This window comes from Colossoma macropomum, unplaced genomic scaffold (genome assembly GCF_904425465.1).
Source record: "Colossoma macropomum unplaced genomic scaffold, Colossoma_macropomum, whole genome shotgun sequence".
Taxonomy (NCBI): Eukaryota; Metazoa; Chordata; class Actinopteri; order Characiformes; family Serrasalmidae; genus Colossoma; species Colossoma macropomum.
This window is the reverse complement of record NW_023494784.1, coordinates 27,494,516-27,511,432: the sequence shown is the minus strand read 5'-3', so window position 1 is coordinate 27,511,432 and position 16,917 is coordinate 27,494,516. Positions and strand designations below refer to the sequence as shown.

Sequence of the window (16,917 nt, the reverse complement as noted above, 5' to 3'; positions counted from 1 at the left end):
TGTAGGTTTGATTATTAAAAGCCGTGAATCTTAACATTCAATTTCTGATTCAATAGCTTTGTGTCCTTTTTCTCTGATTTGTTCATTTGTTCTGCCCACTCTGCTCTGCATGGTCAGTATTGAGTCATTCAGCCTCTGCTTATATAGGCAGTACTTCGATGTTGATGCTGTAGTTTGTTTTTGAGGGGAAACAATGGTGTTGCTTGCTATTGTAATGTTACACTAACCATTTTTAATTATCAGGATCAGTAGTTCTTTGGATGTCCGTCTGTTAATTTATTTGAAGTGGTTAGGAGTGCAATAACGTAATTGTCTATTCATTTATTTACTTATTTATTTGTGTATTTATTTATTTATTTATTTATTTACGTTGTCAGTATCAATGGGGCTATTTTACCGGCACTGGACAATGAAAACCAGATTGCTTATAAGTGAGCAAATAATGTGGGCTAGTCATTAAATATCAGTCACAATGCAGTTCGCATCTTTTTGGCCTGGCAGTTATTTTTTCATTTCACCATATCCTCTAGATTTTAAGATGTGTTAATATGCCCCTCTGAGGTTTGTGCTACACTCCACTGACTCTTGAGTGAAGAGTAAAATTTATGAAAAAATCACTCTCGCAGTCTTTTTTTATTATTATTATTTTTTTTAGAGAGTGATTTATTGTTATTGAGCATCAGCAATCCATCTGTATTAATAGTGCAGGGCAGCAGAGCGGGTGAAGAGGCCATTTCATCCAGGCTGCTGCTGCGTTAATGCCACAGTGGCTGAACTCTGATCCACACACATCAAATAACACACAGCAAATTAATCACGAGACCACTGTGCCTTTTCACACTAATGAATTGGAATGCCCTCATGTGATGCGTGAGATAAATTGACCTTTCTGGGTCAGACAGACGCGGTAGAGTGACATTTCCACGTGTGAGGAGCTGCCCTATATATTTAAATACTAATGTGAACTGAAATATTGAAATCAAGTGCAGAAGAAGAACTGTACAGAATGTGTCCTTGACCTTGTGTTCTTTAGTGTTTTATTCAATGGCAAAATAGATGACCTGTATATTTATTTTATATCTTTTGGTTTGTATAAGACAGTGAATTCTTGCTAATATTATGAAATAGCAGATTTTCCCCTCCATGCAGTCTTTTTAGTTTTTATTTTTAGTTCTGATTATGATATCAGGTGTGCGTTTCACAGCCTTACACCTTTGTGACTGTTGCTGCTTTTGTAATAGAATATGTTATTCAGTGGTAATGGTATTGGCATTAGCCTTGGTGTTACTTGGTATTGGATCAAAAACAAAATTGGTGGTATTGCTCATCCTTATCGAAGTCAAGATAGCCAAACTGCAGCTCGTATCTTGGAAATACTATGAAAAAAAACAAATTCATTGGAAAAGACAATTATGCTTAGAACAGTTGAAGGTAAAAGGGGAAGAGGACAGCCAGCAACAAGAAGGATGGAGACAATCAGAGAATCACGAACAACCCAATAAGAAGCCTAAAGACCCAAACAGATGACAGAATAATCTGGAGAAATAGTGCGCCTCATTCACCCACTGTTCTTAAGAAGAAATTTCTCCTTAAAGCCCACTTACACAGTTTTACAAAGATTCTGACATTCACCAATGTTTCTTATTTGGGATTTGTTCTTAGATAAGAACAGAATCTACACACACTCAAGAACACAAAGGTGCATATAATTCTGTGGTTTGAAAACACTACATGAATCTGATGTAAGCTTTATCTTAGAACCTTTCTTAAAAGCAACTTTAAGGAGAAACCTATGAAGATACTGGTGAATGAGACACAGTATTCATGCATTTACCCAGAGTCTGAATCAACTGGAATTAACATAATAATAAAAATAATAAAAATACTATCCTTAATAAGCAGAGTGGTGTGCAGACAGCGTCATGAGTGATATGTTTGAGTTCTCAAAACATCACCAGCAGCTGTGTGTCCATGTTTGGACTGAGCTCTAAAGAGACTGTTAATCACACATAGAGCTGAGATAAAGAGAGCAGGTCTGGGCCTCATACAGGGCTGGAAGAGCTGTGTGTGTTTGTGCTGTCTGCACGCTCTGAGCATGGCTGAGGATTGTAAATGGAGCTCTACCTCTACCTCTCTCTCAAGGTCGAGCGGGTTTAATGCAGCCAGGACAAACACGTGCAGGGCTGGGATTCAGGTGGCCCAGGCAATATTTTGTGCATGTGGGTCTGTCTGTGTGGGTGGGTGGGGTACTGATCTCTCTTAATTCAGCGGTTGCCAGAGCTGCCACTCTGTCTCTAAATAAGATGAATGATGCAGGGGGGTGGGTGAGGGAGTGATGGGGGAAGGAGGCAAGGGGGAAATGGTCTACTGGTGGACGGTGGGGGGTGTGTGGGGATGCTGTTCCTGTGTGTAGCAGTCAGGGCAGCATGTACAGGGACAGCAGCAGTGGAACAGTCAGAGTAGCAGCTCTGCAGGAGGGATGAAAGATGCAGTACCATTGTAGGCTACACAAATTCTCATTTATGTTCCACTTACATTTACAACATTTGGCAGATACTCTTATCCACTTATGAACTTATTCCAGTTCGAGTAGGCCAGAGTCTGATCCTATCAAGCTAAGGATCTGCCAGAAGCAGGAGTCAGTGCTGATACATAAACACGTAGAGATACAGGGTTTTATATATTTTTAACCCCAAGCCATGGCCTCTCAAATTCAACTTGTGATTAGCAAATATTAGGAATATGTATATGTAAATCTACATAATATTATATATACAAGTTATTCTTGTATATAAATAATAAAAATTGTCAATAGAAAAAGTGATTCTGAACTTTTGAAGAGTAGTGCAATTAAATCTCGTTCGATTAATATACATTAAAGTTACAAAGGTCTTTTCCTTCTCCTATAAAGTTAATATACAGGGTGATTCAAAAAGATTCATCCGATTTCAAAGCGCCATATTTTTACAAACCTGTGAGGCGCCTAGGAACCAATCACATACCAGTTGAAAGAGCGGGTCTGACTATCACCGGAAGATATCTCCCTTCAGTCTGCGAGGAGACAGCGACCACTGAGCAGAAAGTGTTTTGCGTTCTCCACTTCAATAAGAGTGAATCAGTCATAACTGTGCAATGTGATTTTCATCTGCAGTGAACCTCGCACAGTTTAGAGCATTCGTCGTTGGTTCCACAACACTGGATGATCTCCGAAATTGCATTGAAAGAGCCGTGAGTACAGTGACACCCAACATGCTCAATCGAGTATGGGATGAATTTGACTATGGAGTTGATGTTGTCCGTACAGCTGGAGGAGGTTCCTATTGAGCACTTGTAAAATTACATAATAAACTTTATGCTCATTTAAACCATTTACAATTTACTGCATTGTTCTGTAATGATTTACAAGTGAAATAAATCATTTTGAAATTGGATGAATCTTTTTGAATCACGCTGTATATTTTAGAAGTGTGGGGTTCTGTTACGGAATCGATGATATACGGACAATTTAACAGGAAATAGTGACAAGGATCACATCAGGGAATTTTAGATGATGATGGTGATGTTTTTGTAATTCATTTGCATCTTTGTGATCAGGAAATTTATTCAGATGTCCAGCAAGATAAGATACTAGTTTGATGCTTATGCACGATATTCTGTGCATAGCAGATGAAGTACAAGAACATATTATCTCTCAAAAAAGGATACAGATGTTTTAGTGTGTTATGAAGATTATCTTGGAAATCCAGTGTTTTTCTATCTACAGTTTTATTTCTTTGTATTGTGCAAGTCACTTCAAGAAAAATATAGGGACGAAAATGAAAACATTTTTATTTTAGAAGCCATTTGAACTCAGGATGTATCTTAGATGTTGCATGCAATTTAAAGTGAAATATTATTCTTAGTGTTGTGTTTGTGTCCAGTAAATATTTCAGCTCAGTTCAGTCATTATATATTTTTTTATAAAAATAAACATTTAAAAAAATATATTTTTATATATAATTTATATATTTATTTACAGTGCAATTCTAAAAGTCTACATACACAAATGATGAATGCTCACAAAATATGTCTCAAACACAGCCTGAACACTGAGCAGGTGAAGTACACTGAAGCCTTAATGTGACATTAACGCTGCAGGTTGTGGAGGGGAAAGGGCACTAGAACCGCTGGTGGGGGCAGGATGTGGAGGGAAAAGAGCATTAGAGCTGCGGGTGGGGCAGGTGGGTTATTGAGGATGGGTGCAGTGATGTCAGGTTCAGCCATCTGGAAAAGTCCAAGCAAAAGCTGGGGCCTCTCAGCTCCAGCTTGTAGAATGATTAGGCTACGATCTGATATAATAAGCCCATGCTGACTGGGCCTTTTGGCATGTAAAATAGTCGTTTATAATGTGCGCCCAAATGCTAATACATCTTTCAGTACATTTCACAGGTGTACTAATGCATCAGAAAAAGCACTTCTTAATGGAAAAGCTTGACCAAGCCCTGACCAGAAACTGTAACACATGGTATGTTGGTGCAGTACCCAGCTAGCACCTTCCACACTGGTGCTTTAGCTAGTAGTGTTTCTATTGTGTAATTCTTGTTCATTCATTCATGTATTCTTAAATAATGTAAACACATAAATAAGTAAATGTAATGATTTATTATGGTGTTCAAAGACTTTTACACTCTGTTACACTAACGCCGTGTTTGTGTGTGTATGGGTGTTGAATGTGGAGGACACATGAGCGAAGGATTACAGAGGTATTTGTCTCTGGTTTCATGTGCTGGATGGCTAAGGAGTGTATGTGACTGCTGTGCCAGTCAGCAGAGCAGGACAGAGTGCTCGGTGGGCATCTGTGAGACTGGACACACCAGCACCATTCAGAGCGGATATGAACAGAGGTTTAGAAGAACTTAACTAAGTTTGTATTTCTTCCTAACAGCTGAAAAGAGAGAGTGATTTGACTTTGCTTCGTAGATACCAGCGACAGCAACATGAAGTGGGTTCATTTGGTTTCTCTGCTCTTAACTGTACTTACAGGTAATATATTTTTTTCAATCTATAATCTGTAAAAGGTTAAAGGCATGGTTAAATTTATTTTATGCATGTCACAGTCTTTATAATGTGCTAGCAAAAATTAAATGAGTGCCATTAACATTTCACTGTAAGCTTTTCGTTATTGAAAGTGCAAGACAACTAGAGCATCAGATTTGTTACTGGTGTTTTGTCACTAAAAGAACCAGTGCACAGATGATTATGGAGGCTCAAACATTTTCTCATTTATTTCACATATAACACCATACGTGGATGGTTCATGGTTTTATAGATGTTTGAGTGATCTTAAAGCAGTATCCAGCAAAATGTTTATCAACCTTTTCCTCAGCCTAATCTTATCCTCAAGACAAAACCTGATTCTAACCTGAAGATTAAAGAATCATAGAGCCCAAAGTGTATTTACGACGCTTGAATGTCAACTGAGAGAGAGAAAAGAGTTTTAATGTTCGGTTGTAAAGTGTGAGATGGAACATCCCTCTGTTTTTAGACCGCACAAAACATTGATTTGATTGACAGCTACATATGTCCAAGTGACTGCTGGTGACTTTTTTCACTGCCCCTGTGGGGATTATTGTATAGTCACTGGTTGTTGAGTCTGATCAATGTGAACGGAGAGATAAATTGATAAAAGTTCTAAATTTTAAAGAGGAGGTCATCTGTGTAAATATTAATTGAATTGCGATTTACATTTATTTTGAATAAAGCACATCTCTAAAAGGCAGAAGGAGAGATTACTATTGCTGGTCTAGTGACAGAATTTAAAGAAGACATTTAATGGCACATTAAGGCTGGGAAATGTTGACATGAGACACCAGCGGTCCGGATGATAAACATGGAGCGGAACTCAGAAAGGCTTTCCGGTAACTCTAGAACTAATGGAACTTTCACACGTTTCCTCTCAACTCATCTCCAGCAGAGTGAGAGAGCAGGCTGCCAGAACGACACATAACATAGCCCAATCCCCCACCCAGTCTCAATTCAGTTTATTTACAGGGGCTACAGTAACACTGTCTAACCTTATTTTTTACAATTTACACTGAGAAGAACTGGTACATTTGGGTATCACTAATCCACTCAATGCTACTCTAATACATACTTGATTCTGGCAGATTTTATACTCTTAAAAAGGTGCCGCAAGGGGATATATGGAGTGAAGAACCACTTTTGGTTCCCTAAAGAGTTTTTGTAAGAAACCGACCATTGAAAGATTCTTTAAGGGGAAACTGTGGCCCACAGTCTGTTGTAAGCATGCCTACTCACATCCTATGTCAGTGCTGTAGTAGTAAACAAGATTTCCCAGTGTAAAGACATGGAAAATCCCTTTCTGATGTATCTTGAAGGTGTGAAGAACCTTTGAAACACTGCAACTCCTTTGATTTTTTTTTTTTTGTTTGTCTTAATTAGATGGTGAATGCATAAGATACCTAACATTTCTGCTAGGAAGCCAAAATATCTTATTGCAGCTGTATAACTGTAGTACTCTTCAGATCTTTACAATGGAGAGAACGGATACTCAAACAGCAGAAAAGACCCATCAGGTGAGGAGAAAAACAAGCTAAAGCTAAAGATAGCTGTGCTAGTTTATATACTGAGCTTACCTCAGTTTGGCTTGTTTTTTCTGGCTAAAAGGGTAAAAATCTCAACTCTGATGGCCATTTTTGCTGAATAAGGATGAAATTACTGTTTTTTATAAGGTATATTAATGCTAGCCTGGTTGTATTTATTTCTCAATAGACTAGCAGTCAGGATTAGTCTACACCAAAGGGATTCCTAAACATTGTAGGATGCATTTGTATAATGCAAGCAGGCTATTGTAGTGAGAGAACAATGACAAACAAAAATATGCAAATGATAGACAATTGTGAATTCTGTCATACCAATGAGGCTGAGGGATTTGATGATGTGCTATGATCTGCTGCATGACATGACATCTGCTGCAAAACATATTAAACTTCAGTTTTAGGTCACAATGCCCCTTTAAGTAACCAAAATTGGTCTAGCTCCAAAAACACTTTTTGGCACATTTATTTTTAAGAGTGTATTTCAAGACAACCTGGTGATAGTCATGCAATGAGTCATGCAACAGAATACTGTTCTGTATTGATCAATGACATTGAATACTGTACTGAGTGTTTTACTGCTGTGTTTTGTGTTGAGCAGGGCTGGTGTGGTGTTCAGAGGATGAGACTCGCCTAGTTAAAAATCTGTTCACTGGATACAATAAAGTGGTCAGACCTGTCAATCACTTTAAGGATGCAGTTGTGGTCACTGTAGGACTGCAGCTGATCCAGCTTATCAGTGTGGTATGAGTTACTGTTATCACTCTATAAATACTTAAACATGTTTTTCATTGCTCATAATATTAGTGTGCTGAGCATGTAATGACCACTCACCTACAGTCATATGCAAAAGTTTGAACACCCCTGGTTAAATGAATGTTTTGTTGATTTTCTAAGTGAAGTTACTTAAGCATTTGGCATTTTTCGCACACTCACACACACACACACACACACACACACACACACACACACGCACACTGGGAGTTTAATATACTGGAAAAAATAAACAACATTTAAAGTGTGCCATAACTTTTGCATGTTAAAAAAGCAAATAAACAGTAATTGTGGTTTTGAATGTGCAGTTTTCTGTAGAGAATTTGTACTTATTTTTGCTTAGAAAATCAGCAAAACATGTAATTTGCATACAGCTATAAGTGACTAGCTATATTTGGCAAATACTGGAATTAATAATGAAACCTATTTTATTTTCATCTGATCTCTGGCAGGATGAGGTTAACCAGATCGTCACTAGCAATGTGCGTCTGAAACAGGTAAATCCTTTAAAATAATGGTTCTGCCAACGTTCTTTAGTAAAGGCAATGGTTGTATGCAGAGGAGTGAACACTCAAGTTACCATTTAAATGTATAAACCTTTCTTTGAATGGTTAAATAGCACTGCTCTGTGATGGAAAACCTCTGTGATGAATAACCATTAAAAATGGCTCTACATAGCACCAAAAAGGGTTCCACTGTTGATACATTCAATTTTTTTGTTCTATATTAAAGCCTTTTTGCTGAGAGTGTGCTTAAATGATATTTCCATTTGAATTGTCCTTTGTTAGTTATTAAGATTTTAGCACATAATATGACTTGACACTTCTTTTAAGGCTTTTAAAATGATGTTATGCTTTATCTCTCTTATATTTATTGCTTAATCCACTTTTCCTGCCTTTAGCAATGGAAGGATGTGAACCTACAATGGAACCCAGAGGACTATGGAGGGATAAAAAAGATCCGAGTTCCATCTACTGACATCTGGAGACCTGACCTCGTTCTCTATAACAAGTACGACATCAGGCCACTGCCTTTTGATCTGATTCTTCTGCGTTTGAGCATGCTTACGCAATCTGAGCTGATGGACTCACAGACTCACGTAAGAGTGACGTGTTCTGTCTCATGACTAATTCACTCGGGGGGAGATTTGTGGGTGTGTTTGTGTATACGCAGTCTGTATAATGTAAGGGGGAATGAAAGAACACTCATACTCATACTGCAGCAAGCTAAATCTGGACTTCTCATCACATTTTCCTACCTGTCACCATATGCTGCGTCTAACACATGTGCATACCCGCAAACATACACACAGCCGTTTCTCCCTGACAACGAGCCTGCTGTCTGTGAGACCCCTGCCCGTCGCTATGCTGGTTGGCTGGCACATGGTACAGCGAGGGTGGTGTGATGCCAGGACCGTGGCAGTCTCCAGGCAGAGCTGTCTGTGCTTGTTAACCTTATTTTCTTCCTCTTTTTTATACCATTTTTATTCCCTTTTCCCTTCACCTCTGCACTTCCCACTGTTTTCCAGTGATGCTCTTGCAGTTTAAGCCTCACACTTTTTCGCCATACTCAGTAAAGTCGGTTGTTTTCAGAATATCATCATTCTGAGATCTGTGGTAGGTGCTTTAACAGCCCCTTGATTTTGGATTTTTTAAATCAGGAGTACTTAAAGGGTCCATATCGTGGAAAACCAAATGTCCTCACTTTTAAGTAAAACTGTAAAACATGCCACTCATGTTCCAGTTCACATCATTCATTAAGCTACAAAACAGGCTTTATTTATTTATTTATTTATTTATTTATTTACATATGCCCATTCATGCTGAAGTTACAAGGAATGTCTCAGCCCAGACTTCTTTTGAAGCAGGCAGCCAATCAGAAGTCATTTACATATAATAGTCTAAAAGGCAGGAAAAAGCCTTAATTCTTATGCATAAAGAGAAGTTGGAAAATGGCAATGTAAAAAAGAATTATGACAGGTTTCGTTCCATAAAGCTAAGGGAAAAACACAAGTGAAATGTACGATATAGATTTATAAAATTTGTCCTTTAACTGTGATCTAACACACGTACTAAAGCTGGTAATAAACCCCTTAAATGAAAGGGTCCACTGGTTGGCCCAACGTTTTATTACATACTTTTATAACCTAAGAATGGCTCGGCCAGTTTGCACTGAAGTCCCCATAGTTACTGAATAATAAGCCTTAGTATGTAATAAGCCTGGGATTTTAAGGGGTTAACAGTTGAGTTGTGAGCAGAATCAGGTGAAATCACCACGTTGTTCTGGACTGCAGGTCTCTAAGACTGGAGTTGAATATATCAATCCTAAACTATTAATACTCTTCCTCTTCCCTCTTTTATTTGTCCCTAATAGCGCAGATGGTGACTTTGCCATTGTGCATGAGACTAAAGTTCTACTAGAGCACACAGGAATGATCACATGGAACCCTCCAGCCATCTTTAAGAGCTACTGTGAGATCATTGTACTTCACTTCCCCTTCGACCTCCAGAACTGCAGCATGAAACTTGGAACATGGACCTTCGATGGAAACCTTGTCGTCATCAATCCTGTAATAACATTGCATAATGACCAATAATTACCAATAAATAATGACTATTGATCATAAAAATCACTTCAGGTTTGTCAGTGTATGCAAATAACTTGTGCCACGTAACCATCCAGCACAGGCCTACGTTTACGTAGTTTAATGTGGAACATGATCACATTCAGGTTTAAAAGTTCAGTTTTACAATGCATAACGTACCCTCTATTGTATGAAAATGCAATCAGTTTGTGACCTGGGTGTGGCATTATGGATTAATCAGTCAACACTTGGTTCAATTAAATAATTTTACGCTATGCATGTTTATTGATTTAATGGTTTAGATACCCTGCAGATTTTCATACATGTGATTGTTCTTCCTGTCTTTAGGACAGTGATCGGCCAGACCTAAGTAACTTTATGGAGAGTGGGGAGTGGGTGATGAAGGATTACAGGAGCTGGAAGCACTGGGTATATTACGCCTGTTGCCCCGACACACCCTACCTGGATATCACCTACCACTTCCTCATGCTGAGGCTGCCGCTGTACTTTATCGTCAATGTGATCATCCCCTGCATTCTCTTCTCATTCCTGACTGGCCTGGTCTTCTACCTGCCCACAGACTCAGGTACTGGGCAAACATGCACTTTATGGATGGATTGAAGATTGGAGGGATAGAAGGATGGATGGACATAAAGATGGATGGGTGAATGAATGTTTGGACAAAAAACAAAGTGGATACAAAATAATGAATTCTGTCAAAATCTCTGAGGCTGAGGTATGCAATATTGTGCTACAGAATATTATATAATATGACAAATAACACATTGAATGCTAGTTTTAGATGCCCCTTTAAAGAAGATGCCAAAAAAAGCTTCTTTGGAGTGAATAAATGGATATGGTGGAAGGAATGAAAAGATGGATGGATGGATGGATGGTTGGATGGATGGATGGATGGATGGATGGATGGATGGAATAGATATATGTATGAATGTGTGGATGGATGGATGGATAGATGGATGGGTGGATGGGTGGATGGATGGATGGATGGATGGAATAGATATATGTATGAATGTGTGGATGGATGGATAAATAATTAGATAAGTAAATGATTCCAAAGGTGGCAAATTGGATGGTTGGATGAATGCATAAGTTAGATGAAGGCATGAGAGAAGGAAGGACAACTGGATGTATATACTTAATTACCAGCATGGTCATCTGCTTCCTGGCTGGGGTTAACCTCTGCCTGCTGTTTATCTTCAAACTGACTGCATGTGGGACTGACATGAGCCCCGTCTGAGAAAGCCGAGTGTCTGCACCACTGATGTGTGTGTGTGTGTGTGTGTGTGTGTTTGTGTGTGTATGTATGTATGTTTGTGTCACTGATATGTGTATGAGATACGTGTGTGTTGTGACTCTGACTGTGTCCCAGGCTCCATCTCATTAGGCTCTCAGAAGCTCTGGTCTCACTATGTCTGCCAATGTGACTGCTCTAATGTATTATACATCACACGTCTCTCTCTCTCTCTCTCTCTCTCTCTCTCTCTCTCTCCTCTCTCTCTCTCTCTCTCTATGTGTGTGTGTGTGTCTCATGATGTTCAGTATGCTGTGATGAGATTTGGTTGCTAAGGGCTCATGACCCATCAGAATGTGAGCCCAAGCTTAGTGTAATAATCATAGTGTGATTGTAATTTCCTGGGTGACCAAAATGCTGTATTGCATTTGCTTATTGGTTATGTGTTTAAATTGGGGTACTTTAGATAGGGATGCACTAATATGGGGAAATGTGGGCCAATGATATCCAATATTTACTATGTTCACATCTCCCAGATCCAATATTGGTACATAAACATTTTAATAAAATGTAGAAATTGCGACTAAATCCACTTGTGACCTGTGTCACCTAAACATTCTGCTTTTCTGTGGTACAATAAATTCATCATCAAAAGTCATATTGAAATTTCAGTCATGTGAACATCTATCTGATGCTGATAAATTTTTTTAAAAGCAATTTTGCTGCTGATACTGTTATGATTCCGATATTATTGTAAGTGCCTAACTTTGGAAAATCTTGAGTAAACTAATACAAAATAGTATGTTAGAGCTGGAACAAGCATAGTTTAAAGCAACATCCACCAAATCAGCCTGTCAATGCTCAGCGTAGATGGCTCAGTCACTGGTTGGTGTCAGTGTTGATTCATCAGCTTGAGAAGCAGGAGGGTGCTTAAGTCTCCAGCTCAGTGGAGCGTAATAAAGGCAATAGTGCTCTCCAATCTCCATAATCAGCACACAGCTCTTCCTGTGTAACGGCTCAGTGTAGATGTCCAGAGGCTGGTGTTAACAGAGAGATCCACTAGTTTTACATAATGTTGCATTTTTGTGCTCCCACCTGAATAGTCTGAATGGTGCTACATCCTAGCAGTGTTAAAATGCTACATTCACTGAATTTTTTTTTTTTTTGATGTCTTGTATTTGTGCTACTGGACTCGGTGGCTCTCAACATATTCCACATCATGTCAGCATGTTGGCAAAGGTACTCCACAATACAACACAGAGGTATTGATTAGGTTGTTTAATTAAATTAACAGAAGTGTGCTGTCAGCCTCTTGGCCGTGAATTAAATGTCGTGATTAAGACATGCATATATATATGTATATACACATTCTTTCTAAACTTTATAATGGAAGCTCCTATATTCAAAACAGATTAACAAGCAAACAAAATACATACATAATGACAAGAAACCAAAGGCACACTTGAAATGTACTTCTTGCTGATCTCAGGTCACTCTGTATGTCTGTGTTGCTATATTCCATAAGTGTGTTGTCTCGTGGTGTACAGCTGTGTGACCACATATAGCTCTGTCAGTCCAACATTGCCCTTCACCCTGACCTTGGGGCTTACTATGTTGTGTGAACTCATTAAATGACTATGTATAGACAGCACTGAGGCGCCACTAGAGTTTAGGAGCCTCCTGCACACATTTAGCCCAACTGATGGGCCGCCTGCTGGTAATGTGCATTACCAAGACAGCTGAAGGGTGTGTAATAGGATCCTGTGTTGGTGCTTTTGACATGAGTGGTGAAAATTCTCAATTAAGATCAGCAAATGCACATATTCAGTAATTGAGTGATTTATTAACTCTGGGCCTTGTGAAAAGTCTCTCTCAAATCCTTTTTCATAATCTCAATAGTTTAATTCATTTGACTTGCAACAAGGTCTGAAAGCGAACACATTTGCATCACTGTATGCCTGTGACTGTTCTGCTCTATACTAGCTTGGCATCTCAGAATAATGAAAATGATGCTGTGATTTCATACCACCTTTTTAGAACTTAACAATTGCAACCATTATCGCATATATTTGGGTTTAACACGTCTTAAAAATAGAGTCCACCATTTCACCATTCATGCTGTGGTGGAAGTGACTGTGCTGTAATTTTAACATTTCTTATATAAAAATGACAGATTGTTCATCATACTATCATACTACACACTTAAAAAAGATGGTTCTTTAAAGGTTTTGTGTAGAACCATGAACACTCAAAGAATAAATAGTTAAATAGTTCTTTGCATTGTGAAATGGTTCTTCAGATGAATAGAAATTGTGATGTATATGATTCTACAGAACTTTTGTAAATGTTTCTATACTCCACCAAAAAGGGTTCTTCTATTGTAATAAGCTTGACATTGTAACAATAGCAGAACCCTTTTTGGTGCTATATAGAACCATTTTCAAAAAGGTACAATCAATGGACAGCTGTATTCTTTAAAAAATAAATCTTTTTAATAAAATTCTTATAGAAATTATATTTTTATTACAGATTTTTACATATTAAGATCAAACATCTATCTGGATCTGGGGCAAAGGTGATGTAATTCATACAAACCACATTTATAAGTGGTGGAGGCATGGCAAAAAGCCTCCAGGATTGTTTTAATGTGAACGTCATATGATTAAAAAAAAGAAAATCCTCCTCTGAGACTTAAACATGTCCTTAAACACCCAATGTGTGTGTGTGTGTGTGTGTGTGTGTATGTGTTTGTGAGTGTAGGTGAGAAGATGACCCTCAGTATCTCTGTCCTGTTGTCTCTCACTGTGTTCTTGCTGGTGATCGTTGAGCTGATCCCCTCTACCTCCAGTGCTGTTCCACTCATTGGCAAATACATGCTCTTCACCATGGTCTTCGTCATCGCCTCCATCATCATCACCGTCATCGTTATCAACACACACCACCGCTCCCCTAGCACACACACTATGCCTGCTTGGGTCCGCAAGGTGGGTAAAGCAGCCACACCTCTCACCACAAAATGAGGTTAATGCTGCACACAGTCTTTTTTGATTATGAATATATGTGATTTTATTATTTGTCCTTTTGGGTCTTTGTGCTGTGGCTTGAACCTGTCAGGTGGTTTAGTCATTTGATACATGTAGGCTTTTATACAAAGAAGGTTTATGTAAAGGAGATACTCTTCTAGCGCTCTGCCAGCCTGTCATATGTGTGCATTTTAGAGTACACAATGCATAACTAAATGTAAAGATATACAGTGTTTACCAGTAAATGTGTTCATGTTTACACCATGGCAGTGTTGTTATTCATAATGCCCTACTCAGTGCTGACACCTAGTGATCAAAGCAGCGTGTTAGCGCAGTGCATGAGATAAACCAACAGAGGGCCCCATTACCTCTCAGCATCCTTAATCCTGAAGTAGCCCAGCTCAGCACATACCCTGCTCCCAGAACACCTAACACAGCTAATTTCCAAGCCCGTCCTGAGCTGAAGTGGGTGTATCAGAGCAGAAAAACACTAACATGTTTAAGAGAGCACTACTTCAGGGCCAAGAATGATAACCACTGCTTTACAAAACCAAACACAAAGGAACAGAAGAGCTGCATACTGATCTAATGTCATTTATCTAATTATGTTCATTTTTGAGAGGTTGCATTTGTATGTATTCTGAGAAATCTTTACCATGCCTAAACGTCCGTCCTCCTCAATGTTTAGGGTCAGTTTCCTAAAGTGTGATTAAATCTGGGCTCGGACTATGTAGGATTTTGAATGGAGGTTTTTAATTGAAAGGGAAACATAGTCCGTGACCAGGCTCAGTCCCGGCCTGGGAAACTGGCCCGTAGTATAAGTATCACACTGACGTCTGATTTGTCTTTACTCAATCAATTATTTATCAATCAATCAATACATTTCTAATTTCTCAAACAAACAAAAATAAATAAATAAAAATATCAGTCATTTATCTCTTCCTCTGTCTGCTTCAGATTTTTATTGAGACCATCCCCAACATGATGTTCTTCTCCACTATGAAGCGGCCTTGTATAGAAAAACAGACAAAGAACATTTTCGCTGCTGATCTGGACATCTCAGATATCTCGGGGAAGCCGATGCCCACTGCTGTGCCCTATCAGTCACCCATCACCAAAAACCCAGACGTGCGCAGCGCTATAGAGGGCATCAAATACATTGCAGAGACCATGAAATCTGATGAGGAGTCCAATAATGTAAGACCATGAAGTGTTGATCATTATTTGTTATATTCTTTAAAAAGTTCCCCATAGCAACTTCATCTGTATTTTGGGAATTTTTAATACAATTTTTATAATTGGGGTTTTTCACTATTTTTGTTTGTTTAAAAAAAACTTAGAAATGGACTTTACACATACTAGAAATATCAATGCTATTCTCTTCATGTTACAAATAGATATACAGGATTTTGGAATTAAATGCTTCAGTTTCTCTCTCTCTCTCTCTCTCTCTCTCTCTCTCTCTCTCTCTCTCTCTCTCTCTTTCTCTCCCTTTCTCTCTCTCTCTCCCTGCAGGCCTGCGAGGAGTGGAAGTTTGTTGCCATGGTTCTGGATCATATTCTGCTGTGTGTGTTCATGTCAGTGTGTATAATTGGAACAGTTGCTGTGTTCGCCGGACGACTCATTGAGCTGAGTGTGTTATAACATGGTTAAGACGTTATATTCATGTTTTAGGGACCTTCACATTATATTACTTATTTTCATATATTACATATTACTTACACTCATATTTCAGGAACTAAATATGCAAAATTATAATAAAACATAGCACAGTGTCCACTGCCATACCGCTGTTTGCTGTATAATAATGCTTTGTGATCATTTTGTGTTTTGTCAATTCACTTGTCTCATGACAAAGACAAGGCAGACAAAGCAGTGACTGCAAGTAGATTTAGAAATATAGTATTTTATTAAAGTTAGTAAACTTATATTTATATATTAATTGTATTTCATATTTAACATTTATATTGCTTTAGTATGTGTCCTAATTGTATAATAAAAACATTTCAGTCTTATTTAATTCATGCATTCTTGCATAACTTTTGCCACTGGTTTACTAAGGTTGTATATACCTTGTAAACAGTAGTTGTTCACAGGCTCATATGTCCTGTTTTCAAGCTGGCTTCCTCATACTGCAGTGAGTTATTCCTCCTTTACTTCAGTGCAAACCAAATAGGGAGATACTTACTCATTTCAAGTGACCGGCTGAAAAGGAAGCATCACTCAGCTCGTTTGCTCCCCCAGATTCATTTACTGACTCTTGCTTGAGTTTGTTGTACACAAAATCTAAATCTTCATTCTGTGAAACTGTTGCTAGTTATGAAGTATGATCTCTGAGTGATTGTGTTTCGGACACCCATTAACCTCTAAAACCAGATGACCAGGTCCAGACTTCCTTTCCTGACTCTCATATCCACATAGCTTACGTATTAGTTTCACAGTAGTAACTGAACGATTCACAGTAGCCTTTAAGAGCTTAAGGAGTTGAATGATCCCTGCTGTGCTGCAAAAATGATGGGAAGTGAAATGATATCAGGCCGTTGCTCCTTGATGTGTTGAGATTTTGTCTCAAAATTTTCTTACTTAAAGGTGGAGTAAGCGATTCTGAAGAAAGATTGTTGATATTGTTGAAATCAACAGCAAAACAAATACACACTTTACTTCAGGGCTCTTTCAGAAGCTCCACCC

The 16,917-nt window shown here is 38.5% G+C and overlaps 1 protein-coding gene across 1 annotated transcript; it reads left to right on the top strand.

The window, feature by feature from the left end:
- The first annotated feature begins 4,778 nt into the window (after positions 1–4,778).
- On the top strand, positions 4,779–16,014 carry LOC118805690 (acetylcholine receptor subunit alpha). The gene is made up of 9 exons (XM_036566692.1): positions 4,779–5,022; positions 7,198–7,340; positions 7,823–7,867; positions 8,272–8,381; positions 9,744–9,939; positions 10,303–10,540; positions 13,967–14,190; positions 15,187–15,426; positions 15,745–16,014. Exons 1-9 carry the CDS (start codon positions 4,977–4,979, stop codon positions 15,871–15,873), a joined length of 1,371 nt encoding a protein of 456 aa, XP_036422585.1. The 5' UTR covers positions 4,779–4,976; the 3' UTR covers positions 15,874–16,014.
- Positions 16,015–16,917: the final 903 nt, after the last annotated feature.